At 38.7% G+C, this 15,514-nt stretch overlaps 1 protein-coding gene across 1 annotated transcript; it reads left to right on the top strand.

Annotated features, from left to right (window-relative positions):
- The first annotated feature begins 117 nt into the window (after positions 1-117).
- On the top strand, positions 118-14,398 carry jmjd6 (jumonji domain containing 6, arginine demethylase and lysine hydroxylase). The gene is made up of 6 exons (XM_022666230.2): positions 118-597; positions 2,644-3,032; positions 3,487-3,773; positions 4,597-4,732; positions 9,375-9,513; positions 9,801-14,398. Exons 1-6 carry the CDS (start codon positions 469-471, stop codon positions 9,930-9,932), a joined length of 1,212 nt encoding a protein of 403 aa, XP_022521951.1. The 5' UTR covers positions 118-468; the 3' UTR covers positions 9,933-14,398.
- Positions 14,399-15,514: the final 1,116 nt, after the last annotated feature.

Here is a 15,514-nt window from a genome sequence, read left to right as displayed (position 1 = left end):
CGGCGGTCTGTTCTACTACTTATCTCTTATTGGTTTAGAATGTGAATGACGGAAAAAAATATTAACAACAACAAATCAGATGTCACGTTAGGCCAAACGCGTCTCACGTTGCAGCCAATCGCGTTGTAAACAGCCAGCGAAAGGCGGGGTTTGGTTATTTAACAGTAGGTTGCGCCCAGCGCGACTTTTATAGGTTTTAGTTAGAGCTGTCGCGCGGCTGTTTTAGCTTGTTTTGAGCCGCTCATTCCTCCACCAGCTGTTCCTGAAATAAACAGACTTCGGGCTGTGTTTCCTGAGATCGCGGCGGAGTCCGGCGCTGTATAACTGAGGTGTAGAAGCCCTGGATTGATGCTCTGCTCGCTGGCTGTAGCGCTGCAGGGACTGGCGGCGGTGGCGGGAAGCGACTGAGCGGCTAATCAGTGTAGCTGCAGCCTGAGCTCCACAGACAGCCGAGAACATCCAGAGGGAATGAACCACAAGAGCAAGAAGCGAATCAAAGAAGCCAAACGGAGCGCCAGGCCTGAGCTGAAGGATTCCGCCGACTGGATAAAACACAACTACTGCGATACTTTCGACCTGTCGCACCGGACAGTGAAGGTAACAGAGTGCTCGGTGTTCTACCGAGTTGTGTTACCCATCGAAATGTGCTTTTCAACACCAGTGCGCATGCGCGGACCCAAATCTATTTTATGTTTCTGTGTTTTAAGGTAGTTCTAGTAAGTTTTACTTGGGTGCGTTCAGTAGCCTGAGCCTTCTGTCCTTATATATATTTTTTCTAAATGGTACAAGTGTGTAAATGACAGTGAATAATAAGAATAAGAACAAGTATAATTATAATAATAATAAAAGAGAGCAATAAAAATACAAAAAACGGGTTATAATCACCCCTATTAACTATTAACTGTATCCTGATTTATTGATTCAGCCTTTCCAAATAGCCAACTTATAAGTATTTTAAAAATTCATTTTTAAAAAGCATTTTTGACAGGTTTGGCAGAACTTGACAGAACACCGGCTAGCAGGCTACTGCTGCTCTGGAGAACACCGGCTAAGCTGTAGCTTTCGCGCAGTCCGTGCTAACGCGCTCTCTGCTGCACAGCCTGTGCTGAGTTTCCCACGTGCGTGTATAAGTGTGTTTGCTGGGTAATAAAAACACTGATCAGCGTTAACAGACCCCCTGCGCTGCTGCTGCTCGCGCCGCGTGTGAGCTCAGTACTGCTGGGCTGGTGAAGCTACGTTCCTGCCCGCACGTACACCATGGCGAGAATTAGCTAACCCTGCTAACTGTTCCAACCTGTCAAACTCCCCGCTTCTCTCCACTGAGACCAGTCTGTGATAAATAAATTAGCTAGCAAGATATCTAAGTATATTTAACCTACATTTAGAAAAAAAAAAACTGTCAAAAGTAACTCACAAAGGCTACTATATCCGAATATATCCGGAGTTCTGTATGACAGAAGTTAAAACTTTACAGTTGTGTAAAAATGGTAAAATGTTCTTCTCATCGATTTAATGTTAGTTTTTACAAAAACATAGCTGGAATTTAGGCAGCTATGCTAACGGTTAGCCCAAGCAGTGCCCAAACACAGCCTATGCCAAAGACCACTAAGGACCCAACTGGGCTTACCTAATTAGAGCCCAACCACACTTCATGTTTTCCCATGTGGGTCCCAGCCAAAACCCATCAGATGGCCCACGATAAAACCCACCTGGGAAAGCCCATGTGAAACCCAGTTAGTTAAAAACTAGTTTCATGGGATGCCCAAGCAGTGCCAAAACATAGGCCATGCAGTTGCCCACTGGAGAGCCAAGTGGGCTGTCCCTCATAAAACTACGGTACACACTTTGAATGGGAAGCCCAAGTGGTGCCCAGTCACACCCACATATTTGCCCACTTTGAGTCCAAGCCCAGCTTGATCCCGTGTATAAAAAACTGGAGAATTCAGACATAATCTGCCTTTGGAGTGAACCTAATTTCATGATTGTCAGTGTTCTTAACAATAACTTTTTTGTATATCTGTATATGTTGTGAATATCACCATTGACCAGTTGATAACTTCATTACAAAGAGTGTGATTAGTTTGGATAATGTGCAGTATAAATGAAATCAAAGTAATTTTACTCATAATTGGATGGTATTTGAATAGCAGCTTCAGTGCATTTTGTTGAAATATCATGATTATTTTGTATGGTGAAAATGTCTGGATATTGTGATTTCAATATTTTTTATCATATTTGCAGAGCCTTGTTTCCTAGTACCTTTTGTATAGAGGACAGACTGAGCAAGTTTGTTTGCCAAGTCATTTAGATTTGATCATCAGGGGTGTTAAGAAGGGCTCTGGTCTTCTCAACGCTGCTAAAAATACTCTTGGTAATCTAAGATGGAGAAGGTTAGACAGTGCCTGAGGTAAACACATTAGCACTGTTACTTCTGTGCTTATATCTTATTCTACTATTTAAACACCTTTAATATGTGAATGCACATCCACAAGTCCATAAATCTACATGGAAACATTCTGAATTTGTCAACACTACATAATTTTACTCATTTATTTTGGCACTTTAAATCGTTTTTTCAGGTTTTTCCATGCTTTTTCCAGGTAATTTTGACTGATGTTTTTCTCTTACTTTTATTTCTCCCAGGATAATGTGGAGCGAGTGGATGCCCTGCATCTAAGTCCAGAAGAGTTCATCCAGCGATTTGAGAAGCCCTATAAACCCGTAGTTCTGCTCAACTGCCAGGAGTCATGGCCCGGCCGGGAGAAATGGACCCTGGAACGGCTCAAACGCAAATACCGCAACCAGAAGTTCAAGTGTGGCGAGGACAACGACGGTTACTCTGTGAAAATGAAGATGAAATATTATGTAGAGTACATGGAGAGCTCGCGAGATGACAGCCCACTCTACATCTTCGACAGCAGCTATGGTGAACATGCCAAACGCCGCAAGCTGCTGGAGGACTATCAGGTGCCTGTCTTCTTCAGAGATGACCTCTTTCAGTTTGCTGGGGAGAAGCGACGCCCACCATACAGGTAAAACACAGACTATTGGTTCCCAGTCAAGCATTTATTTGTGCTTTAACAGGCAACAGCAAATAGATTTTTCATACTCCTAATAAATGTTTTATCTTTTTGTTTACAAAGTAGAAACCATATTTTGGAGTTTCATCATAGGGAAAAACTGTCTAACAAGGCAAAAACATTTAGATGGTTCTATTTGTTATTTAAATGACAGATTAAGCAAACTAAATGTAAGTTTACTAAGTTAGCAAGATATTCACTATAGATTTTTTAGATTGAATATCCATATATTTAAATAACCATTTGCCGTTTTAAAAGAAAAGTAATTTTATAAATTATTGGGCTTTACATGAGAAAAGAAATACTTGATTACAGATGTTGATATTGTTTTTTTCCCAAGAGATGTATTTTAATCAATGTATTTTTATTAATAAGGATTATTTAATGCCCTTTTTCTCCTCTTCAGGTGGTTTGTGATGGGCCCTGCTCGCTCTGGAACGGGCATTCACATAGATCCACTGGGCACAAGTGCCTGGAACGCCCTAGTTCAGGGCCACAAGCGCTGGTGCCTCTTCCCTACTCACACACCCCGCGAGCTCATCAAGGTGACCCGAGACGAGGGCGGCAACCAGCAGGATGAAGCGATCACGTGGTTCAGCGTGATCTACCCTCGCACGCAGCAGCCCACCTGGCCTGCAGAATTCCGACCCCTGGAGATCCTGCAGCATCCTGGAGAGACGGTCTTTGTTCCTGGTTAGTTACTGATTAAGCCTTGGCTGGGTTTTAAGAATGTTTGTTTCTTATCATGCTGTAAATTTGCTTTGCTGTTATTCCGGCATGGATTTTAAATCTGTCCATTCAAGGTTTTAGGTTCTTTTCATGGCCAGTAACAATGTTCACTCCTTATCAAAGAGCAATTCTTGAAAATGCAGAAACAAATAATTAGTTTGTGTTCACAGGAGTACATGTACTACTAAAAAGGGTGTGGTGGGCAAAGCTCTAAATCCTTGCCAACTTTTTTTAACATAAACCACATGATAGTTGTATTATACTGTCAGGTTTTAAAAAATAAGACACACCATAAAAACGTATGACTTTGGTGACATTTTGATGGTGCTCTTTATGTTAGCTATATAGCGAGCTGAAGGCAATATGACAAACTGAACAAATATAACTTGAGTAAATATCCTAATTGAAATGAAATGTTCCAGGAATAAATTAAGCACATCCTATGCCCTAATAGCTTTTTTTCTCTATTTGAATAATCTTAATGAATAAGTTTCCTGTAAATGTAGGTCTTTTGTCATTGATTGGGAGAGAGTTTTTTTCCACTCTTCCATACATAATTCTTTCTGCAGTGTGATGTTAGATCCGGGTTTTGTCCGCTCCACTTTAGCTTCTGTTTTTAGACAGGTGATCTCACATATACTTCACGTTTAATTCATAGTGGATCACATGATTGAGAGCATACCAGTCCCTGCTGTAGCAAAGCAGCTCCAGACCTTGACATTTCAACCTGCCGGTCTATAATTAAACTCCATGTTCCTGTTTCAAAGTCTTGTCTTTTATCTTTTAGGAGGCTGGTGGCATGTTGTCCTCAACTTGGATACAGCCATTGCAGTCACTCAGAACTTCGCCAGTACCACCAACTTCCCCATTGTCTGGCATAAGACTGTTCGTGGTCGGCCTAAACTCTCCAGGAAGTGGTACAGGTAATCATTTTGTTGCCTAAATACTAGATTGGGTGATAATGTAAATTTGACCAAATGATTTTTTTCTACAGGATTATTCTAACAAGCAGATTTATAGCAGGGTTGTTATGGAGAATATGATCTAACTTTGGCATGTTTCCTTTGTCAGGTGAACTTTTATTTGCAGGCACTAACTACCTGTTTTAGTGCAGTTAAAGGACCAAGCAATGGTGAATTAAGAGTGAATGTTAAAAAAACATAAATTGTGAATGTACTGATTTAAAGCTTTCAGACACATTTGCTTACTAGCATTAGTTTCCACTAAAGAGCAGTTTATGTAAATCTACGCACTACACATCTACAATTATTAATCACAAGAGTCTAATGCCTGATAAAACTATAAGGTAATGTTACATGCCACAGATGTAAAGCAATATGCATAATTATGCAAACAGTATTACTGGCAATATGGCACTGTATTTACTGAAATACTTTGTAGAGATGTCCCAAGCACAAGTGTTGGAGGAGGCATGTGCTCGTCCGCATCCCCCTGGGGTCGCAGGTGCCGCCGGTGATGGAGACACACAAAGCGGTGGGACAATTGGATAGCCAAATTTGGAGAAAATGGGGGGGGAAATCAGATATAAAATTATATAAAAAAAATACATCTTTTCTTAAATAAACAAATAACAAATGTTGCGCAACAACAATTCTGTGATTAATCATGATTTTTTTTTTAATGCTGATATTTACCTTTATTTGTGGGAGGGAGACACTAAGTGGAAATGTTGAGTTACTAGGGCTGTTGCGGTAAAATAATTTTCCTGGCGGTTTTATATGGTGGCTCAACACCGCGAAATGCTGTATGACGCAATATGCCTTCATTTTAGAACTATATAAATGTTTCTTATAAATAATTTTTCATATGCTTTTTTTTTTACCCTAATATAAATATTTCTTTTGTTTATGTGCTAACGAGCTTCAAATGTGCTTTACTTACCCAAATAAACTTAAAGCTTATTCCAGGGCTCCTCAGGACAACAAAGTATTTGGAGCAGCTGCATATCAGCATGAATCGCGCTCTGAGCTGAGTGGACGGCTTGGAGAAAAATTGCGAGATATCATTTAATTGCATGTATTTAAATAACATGTGCCGAATTTTGACCCCCTGGCAAAATCTGACTCTCCTTTGCGTGCAATAGGGCTGCCACAAACGATTATTTTTATAGTCGACTAATCACCGATTATTTTTTATGATTAGTCGACTAATCGGATCATACGTTAATTGAATATAAAACACAGTTTATCACAATAGAATGCAGCTGCTATTATACAACCAACATTAGATTTCAGCTATATGCTAACTAAAAATAAAAACAATTAAAATCATAGTTCATTAAACCTTTAATGAAATATGCAGCTTGTTGTAACAGACAATTATTTTACTGTTTAGCATAAAGTGTAAACAACTGTGTAAAATAAGGATAAGGCACTGGCATTTATGAAACATCTCAACCATGAGGTTGTTTGAACTATTATGAAAAAAAAGTATATTAATAAAAAATGCCTCTCTGTCCAGATATTGTGTACATTACCGTACACAGGGCAGCGGTCTGCACAGATCTGATTGGCAGAGGAGAGCGTTTGGTGATTTTACACCACACATGACTGATCTGTGAGTTTACTGCACCGAAAAGCACTGAAAACAGAAGCCACTGTCAGAATGAAATCCTTCTCTGTAGTTTATCGGTTTGGGACGGCATTTGTGACAACGTCTGGGTCCGGATCCGGATCGCGGTCCGCCTATTAGTGACCTCTGTTTTAAAGCTATCAAGATGAGTAAGTTAAGTACTAAGTTAACGCTCTGTTTACGCTAATTTTAGCAGCTAAATAGCAATTTAGCTTCTTCGTCATTTAATCAGCCACAACATGCCTCCTTTTCAGGTGCTCGTGCATCGCGGTTGTGCTGCCGAGGAAGGCAAGTTCTTCATTGCAGATATTGCATTGTTTCACTTTTATTTTCTTGGTGATCCCACACTTTTGAGTTCTGTAGCGGGGTAGCCATGAAACCAGAGCCTGTCTGTATAATGTCCTGAGATGTCGTCCACTACCTACCCCGGTTTCCACTACTGCGCATGTGCGTCCAGGACAGAAAGGCAGTCGCAGCAGTTTGGAGAGAAAAACAAAGAAAAAAAAAAAAAAACGACTAATCGACTATTAAATTAGTCGTCGACTATTTTAATAGTCGACATAATCGTGACTAGTCGACTAATCGTGGCAGCCCTAGCGTGCAAGGAGTGTGTCTGGTAAACATGTGGGTGCTAGAGGTTACTCTCATGCTGTCTGTTATTTTTTTGTGTGTAAATAACGCTTTGTATTTATATTTCACTCAGAACACAGCAAGATATAACGCCAAACAAAGACTGTGGTTAAACAGTGCTAGTTAAGTTGCATATAACGAAAGACAGACGGGTATTGCAGAACTAAATAACTTTTAGAACTTAACACCTTTAGCCATAATGATCATTATTAGGTAGAACATGTTAAACACAGCTTTAATACTCAAGCGTGGGAAGATAGCCAAGTTCACATCTGAATACCTGATATTTACACCTGCTGAAATGATACTCCCCCTCTGATCTCAGCACCCTTCGTGACGAGGACAGCACTAGCTCAAATGAGAATTTGCCTGTAGACGAAAGTAACACTGAAGGTACGCCAGAGCCCTGTAAAATAATAGCTGTCTTTTGAGATAAAAATTCTAATATTAAATAGGAAAAGAAGGCTAACTGGGTGACCAGTTTAGGAAGCTCATGATCTGTTACAGGGCTGCTGGGATTATTATCAGTTATTTACATTTTTAACTTGCTCTAGTGTTCTAGTTAAGTTATACAGTGTGCAGATTTTGCAGTGAAGGCGTATCTACCGGTACAGCGAGACGCGTCCAGCCGGGAGAGTGCAGGTGCTCAGCAGTTACCTTATATTTTCTTAATAACGGCTTTTAAAGAAATTACATTCAAAAACACCCTTTTCACTCTCCTATTAATTTATATTAGGCTTACAAATGAATTCTGTAAAAGGATAATAGTTTTTTTGTCTAATATGATTATATTTGTCCTCATTTTTAATTTTACAGTGTACAGTTGGAAATAAGTCAAAAAATACAACTCCAGGTTGACGCGTATATCATGCTTCACAGTATAACACGGAGGCAGTCCTCCTGCATCAGTAAAAACTTTATTTCCTTTATTCATGACTAGAACTAATTTTATTTACGTTCCTTTGATCGCAGTAACTAAAGTAAAGAGGCTGTGGGTAATGACACCTCGCAGAATCTAGACACTGTATTATTTAACTATAACAGTACAGTATTAATAAGCATCAGATTATAAATGTGGATAATTTATTATATAATAAGGCCCTCGCGTGGGGAAAATGCCAATATCGCGGTATGTCCCACACGCTGTGATTTTCTCGTCAGTAGTGCGATATTGCTATACTGCGGTTATTGCGACAGCCCTATGAGTTACTGATTTTAACTGAGAGCTTTAATAGAAAAGTAAATGCTTTTTTTTCCACCTTGGAAAGAAGAAAGTGTGTGTGAGCAGTCATGAATGCACACAACAGACAAACTTAGGTGATATAAGTGACTTTTCACTGCCAGTGTGAACACAGGATGGGCATTCTTAATGCACACGTTACATGTTTGCTAAATCACTAATCTGGATCTTTTCCACCTGATTCCGATCCTTTGCAAAATATGTAATCGGATCTGGGACATCCCTAATTTGTATCTGTACATATTTGGTTAGAAACAAATATGAATTAAATCATTTTTATGTTTGCAGAAAGTACACATCCATGTATTTTAACATCAGTTTAATTTAGCATTTTTTCTGCAAGAGCTCAGGAAAACAAGCCAATTACTAGGGGTGTGACGAGACACTAATATCACAAGACGAGACAAGACACGATACTGGGATCGCGTGAACGAGACAAGATTTAAAAATAAAATTTTAAAGAAAACTTAAAAAATAAAAAATGTCTTGAAAACTAGAGTTTTATTGGACAAAATAATATAACACAAACTTAACAGACTGGTTTCTCTCACACATTGATTCTATAAGAAATAGAAATAAGAATAAAAATAAAAATAAAACATTTCTAGGTCTTATATAGTGCAAACTATAAGTGCAAACCACAACCAGTCATATTAAGACTATGGTTTGTGTTTTTTCTCCTAAATCTCTTGTGATTTAACTATGCATAACCATAACCAGTCATATTAAGACTATGCTTGAAGTGCAAACAGAGACAGAACATGTTTTTAAATACAGTACAGAGCTAAGGGATTAGTATAGCTGCCTATGAAACAGTCACGTGTAGGATTTACTTACAGTATTTACATATGGTTTGTGTCTTGTTGGTCACTCTGTTACCGTTTATTGTTTCCACTGGAGCCAAAATGCAGCCAGATATACAACTTAAAAAGGGGGTTTGCAGTCTATGCGACGCATAGGGGCACTGCACTAAAGGGGGCACCAAATAAAACCCCAAATACATTTTCTCTCAGGAGAAACAGCCAGTCAGCTTGCGGTTTTGCGGAGCGCGGTGGACTAGTAATGACAGAACAACAACACTGTGTGTGTTTTATCTCTGCCAGAATTCTAAAGCAGGAGAGACCAGATTTGGCATCCCTTGCGGACAAAGTGGACCTGCAGGAGTCCACAGGCATTGCTTCAGACAGCTCCAGCGACTCCTCCTCCTCCTCCTCATCCAGCTCCTCTGATTCAGACTCTGAGGTAAATCCTGTATGATGAGCACACGCACTTTAAAACACCCAGTGGGGATCTAGTTGCTAAATTTGCAACAGGGGCACATTTCAAGTATACACACTCGAACACACATTCAAATCAAAATTTAGTTATATTATTCTCTCTCTCTCTCTCTCTCTCTCTCTCTCTCTCTCTCTCTCTCTCTCTCTCTCTCGGTATCCATACTTCTTGTGCAATGTTCTAGGCTGTGAGTGTGTAAGATATAGAGACAGAAAGAACAGCACAGTTTTTTTTTTTTTTTTTTCTCTTCAAAGGCTGAGTCAGGCTCGGAGGGCGATGCCATGGCCCACCGCAGGAAGAAGCGGAGAACCTGTAGCATGATGGGAAATGGCGACATCTCCAGCCAAGATGACTGTGTGAGCAAAGAACGAAGCTCATCACGGTGACATCCTGTTGCTCCTGTTGATCCCACTGGAGCAGCTTGTAATTCCAGGGGAGTCTCCCAAGACACTCTTTTTCTCTCTCCTCTCTGTCTCTCGCTGTCTTTCATTCACCCCCTGGTGCCTCTCGAGGTTAGAGGTCTGCTGCTGAGGTTTGTCCACTTGATGGCACAGTCTGTTCCTGTTTGCTGTCTCAATCTGTCATTAATGGGCTTTTAGTTTAAAAAAAAGACTGATGGAAGGAATACCTAATGCTACTGTTTGTTTGGCCAGACTGGACTTGTGAGTCTGACTGATGGGTTGCCTTTGCTGAACAGCAGGCTTTAGGGTCACAGGCTCTTACAATCATGTTTGGCAGCAGGTAAACTGATTCAAATTCTTTGATTATAATGACGTGGTGTTGATGTGTTCATCCTCCACAATTCACTTCTACAGTTCTACTGCAGCAGGTTTCTTAAGCTGTGAAGTTGCCTTTTATTAAATTTCCCTCCTGCTCATTTAGTAGCATTTGTTTCTAACGCATTTGGATCGTTCTGTGTATTTAAGACAATACTAGCATTTGATTTGTTTGAGAACACACATGAACAGTGCTTTTAATGCCATAAAATGGTAACATTGATCTGTGAAATTCAGCATGATTTTAGAATTCTTATCATAATGACTTTGCATTTAAAATTCTTAGTGGTGTGCCTGCAAAACAAGTTGTTCATGATGAAGCGTTCACATATCTGGGTTTTGACTGTTCTAGAGGTCTGATTTGTTGTTGATAAGAAAGCTATCAGACTTGGGCTGTGTATTTCTAATTATTCAATGATCCACTAGTCAGACATGCTTCAGAATTAACTACAGTTTTTAATTAGTATTTAATCAGTTCTGTTCCCTAGTTTTAGGGTTTGTAGAAGTAGAAATTCTTATCAAAGCAGAGCTGCTTTAAACGTTCAGTGCTATTAATGGGACGGTTCAGCAAAGAATGAAGTTTACACAATTTTCACATACCCCAGGTATGGTTAATCAGCCAGGACATGGTTTGGTGCCCGGTTTTGCTCATCAAGTTTAAGTTTGCTCACAGAGGCTAACAAATTGTGAACTTTTCTGTGAATAGATTTCCCTCAAACTGCTCAAACAGTATCCAGGTAATCATTAGATGTGTAATAAATTGTCAGTGTGGTTTAGGATACAGAATAGTTTACTGTGAACAAACCCTTTTGCTTTAGCTGAAATCTGAGTGTTAATAACAGAACCACACATACTTGCTAAGTAAATAGAAAATATTTAACCACTTTTTTTATTTAAAGTGTAAAGAGTTGGAATAAATAGCAGGAATTATGGATTTATTGAGTTTCACAGAATTTAACTAATATTCTTAATATTCTTTACCATAGATTTACCATATTCCTTAAATCAGAGCCATGATGTGGAGTAATGAAGCAGCAACAAAAACTATACAATTAATCGTGCAAACAATACTTTATTTCACCCCTACGGTTGACCTTGGTTTAAGTTCACAATAAGTCTTTCTGTGGCCTGAAATACATTCTGCTTACTACATTAACCTTGATGCAAACTGAAGAAGCAAAATTGGGTGATCAAATGTGCCTGTGGTTGCCTGACTAACTACATCTAGGGTAGGTGGATGTTTGTAAATGTGATTCTTGTTTTCCTACATTGCTTTAATTCCTGCAGTATTAAAAATGTCGAGGGTGGGAAGACTGGGCCTGTGGGAATAATTGAATCTGGTGTACTTAAAGAAAAAATTATTAAGTTAATTACCAGATTTTGTATCCAGCCCTCAGATCTCTGATCCTGTCTAAAAGAAGGCTCTTAATATTTGAATCTAAACAGTGCAACTTTTGTTATTTTGAAATTATTATTTTGAAGTCGCTCCAATTCTAATTTAGCACTTTGTGTAACTGAAGAGTTTAAAGAGGGTAAATCACCTGACTTGGCTGTCTCTTGAAAACTGATTCTATTATTGTAGGCACACCAATCTGGAACCTGACATATAAAATCTAGTTTTAACTTTATGGAGAAATTAATTAATTATCAGTGAGATCAGTTTGGACAGAATAGTTGTAGCTTTTTTTCAGTTTGTCAGCTCAGATATTTGAAATGAATGACATTGAACACTAGGTGGCAGCACAGCATGTAGGTTTAGTCTACAGCAGAGATATTCAGACTCGGCAAAAAGCCGATGTGTGCTACATGTTTTCATCATAGCCAAACTGGAGATCACATGAATGTTTGGGATGAAACCCTACAGTTACCCTGAGGCTGAATTTTAAAACTGGTAGTCCAGTAGCAGACTGCAGATGAAATGTTAATAAAATAAAATAACACCACCAATGTAACCTGTTAGTTTTTAAGGTCTGCTGTGAGCAGGGTTTAGTGTGTGTGAGTTAAACTGTGGAGACTGAATAACTGAAGAATAACTGCTATCAGTGCAGGATTAAGATAATCAGCCATGTGTTGTAATGTGTGTTGATGTCTCTAATGAAATCTGTTCTTGTTCTTAATCTGATTACATGTGTTCTGTGTGGGACAAAATGCTTCACTTGAAAATGTGTGTGACCATATGTATATTGTGTGTATATGTATGGATTTGTCTCCCCTGCAAAAAAGTGCCTATTTGTGCCTAATGGTGCTGTCGCCACTTTAACTGTAAGGCTGCTTACTGCAAACCTGCACCAGCCTCACATTGCCACGTTGACTTTTAAAGGAATACTCCTGTGTTTTCCCTGTCTGAGGGCGTTTTCACACCTGTAGTTGGTTTGCTCTGGCTGAATCACTTTAAGAGGTTGTAAAATTTGGTGTGATTTGTTTACGGACAAGAAAAAAATCCAAGCGCCCTACCATTAATTACAACCAACCATGCGAGAACATTCTCTGCTGATTGGTCGGACCTGTCCGGAGGGAGCAAGAAAGTAAACACAGGAAAAAGATCCTGTGTTCTATTCTAGTACATATTTTACTGCTATTTAGCACTGAACAGCAGACGAGATGGCATTTTTAATAGCTCTGGTAGTTACCTGGGTAATAAATCAAGTTAAAATGCATCTGAACAGCCGTTAAGCTGTTAAACCACCCATGTATGCTCCAGAGTTAGGTTGGGACCAATTCGAGTGGGGTTGTTTTGGTCCGCATCCAAAAGTAATTACTGTATTTACGCCTTCCCTAATGAATTACACCAAGTCCAGCTTAACCAGACTGAAAAAGGCTGTGTGAAAACACCCCTACAAAAAAAATATTATTTCCAAACTTGATGATTTGTAATGTTTTCTGTGTAAAGTTTTCTTTTAATGCCACCAATTTTTGAAGCACAAATCAGAATATGAATTGTGTTGCTTCATCCAGTTTACAGGCAGGCTAACTGGCCCATGTCACTCAATGTATGTTTACTGTTAACCTTTAACATTTATTATGTTACTCATAATTATCAATGTAAACTATTTAAAATATACTCTACTGTACTTGAAAAAATGATGCTTCAAATTGTTCTTCAAGCAGTGCCGTTGAAGAAACAATTTTGGCTCTATAAAGAGCCATATTTGTATTAGTTAGTGAAGAAGAATCATTTAATGATCTGAAGGATCTTCATCTGATGTAAAGGTTCTTAACCATTTTAGAAGTTCTTCTTTTCACATCTCTACACACATAGTTGTATGTGGAAGCAAATGTTTTGATGACATCACTGAAAGAAAGTAGAAGCATCTTTATTTTTACAATGTAAGTGGATAATCGAGTTAGCTAATAATGTTAAAGGTAAACAGTGAACTTACATTTGTGTGACTGGAGTATAAGCCTTCCTGTAGCACAGATGTGGTAACATTAATCATGTTTGAGTGTACTGTACTGCCTATGAAACTTAATCTCATCTGACAAAACGTCATGTTTAATTTGGGGTGTCTTGTTTTTAGACTGAAATGGCACTTGTGAGCTAAATGTGCACAAAAAATATAATTTAAAATGGATTTGGAGCACTTTTTGTTGAGCGTGATTAAATCCTAGTTCCTAATAAGAGCAGGGCGCAGACTACAGTGTAGCAGCATGACTTCAGTGGTTTGGTCTGTAGGTAATTTCTTCAGAGATCAAGTTAATCACAGGAGTATTTCTTTAAATTAGGACTCTTTGTACTGTGGCCATGGTTATGTTCTGTGTGCGTGGTTTGGGGGGCTAAAGAAATAAAGATGTAAAAAAGTGACAGCCATCCAGCCATTTCAGGGTCTTTCAGTCTTACTTGCGAGTCTTCAGTTCAGTCTCATATGTGCCGTTGTTTTAAGACTGAGGCGTGGTAACTTGGGGCTCTTGTCATTTTACCTGTTCAGCGCTGTCATGGAGCCCGGGGCCAAACACACAACGCTCTTGGTCCTCTGGGCTTTCAGTGTGAAAACCAATGACACCTTGTGTTGCTTTGGTGAAAGCAATCAGATCAATATTGTTAATTATTTGATTTAATAAAGCTTTCTATGTATTTATGATTGTCTGAATGTTTTGTTGTACAAAAAAGCAGGGGGTAAAAGAGTGAGTGGTTTGTGTCACTAATAGACCACCAGCAGCATTCATGGTAATTTACTCTGTGCTGGATAGTAAGAAGAGACTGATTAAGATGTATAATCTGACAACAATATTCTGGCCAATACATTTGAACTGTTAGTTTATTAAAAGTGAAATGTGTGTAGAGCATGTGCCCAGCTCTTTTTTTTTTAAATCAATGAATAAGGTGGTACATGGAACCCTAAAGTAAGTAATATTTTTTATTATTATTTTTAATACATTAGGTTTGTCTGCTTAATTGGTTATGGCATAGTATTTTAGCCACTGTTATTCGGCTAACCAACATAGGATATTATGATACCAGCTGTTTTTTTAGGCGGGTGAGGTTATTAGAGTTTTAACACTTCAGTATTTTCTATCCTGATTTAAAAAAAAAAAAAAAGTTAGTTTTTTACTACTGACGTGTTTGGATAAGTACATATTGGTAATGGGGGGACCATTTTGTATTTGAACACCCATAAAACCGCTGAATGTCTAAAGTGATCTAGATATGTGGACACATTGCAGAATCGGGGTATAAATGCTAAATAAATCCCTTTAGAGGCTTTAATAGAAAAAATATTATTTTTGTTGTAAAGAATGTTTCTTTGCAGGATGTTTCTCAGCATCAGGACACTCTAGTATGGGTTAGAGTTCATCCACTTGAGGCACCCAGTGGTTTTGTTGTATGAGGAAAGCTAATTACACTGGTGTGAAATCTGTAGGCGTGAATAAGTAATTGTCCTCTCTGTGTGACCAATTATAGGAACACTGCCAGCTGTCCATATACAACCTGTATATCTCAATTTATTCCTCAATGAATTTGATACAGATTTCTATAGGTCCAATATTAAAGCTACGTCTGCCAAATATACCACACTTATTTTTCTAATGCTGTTTAGCTGATATTTTCTGATGGGGGTATGTCAGCTCTTACAACCTGTCTAATAAGGGTGCTCACAATGGCCTTGTGAGTCTCCATTTCAAACTATTGTGATGGGTATTTCCCATGTTTCACTGTAGTGCTGTATTGTTAATCACATAAACCTTTAGCCTTG

Source organism: Astyanax mexicanus, chromosome 19 (genome assembly GCF_023375975.1).
Source record: "Astyanax mexicanus isolate ESR-SI-001 chromosome 19, AstMex3_surface, whole genome shotgun sequence".
Taxonomy (NCBI): Eukaryota; Metazoa; Chordata; class Actinopteri; order Characiformes; family Acestrorhamphidae; genus Astyanax; species Astyanax mexicanus.
This window is presented reverse-complemented; position numbering and strand designations above follow the sequence as displayed.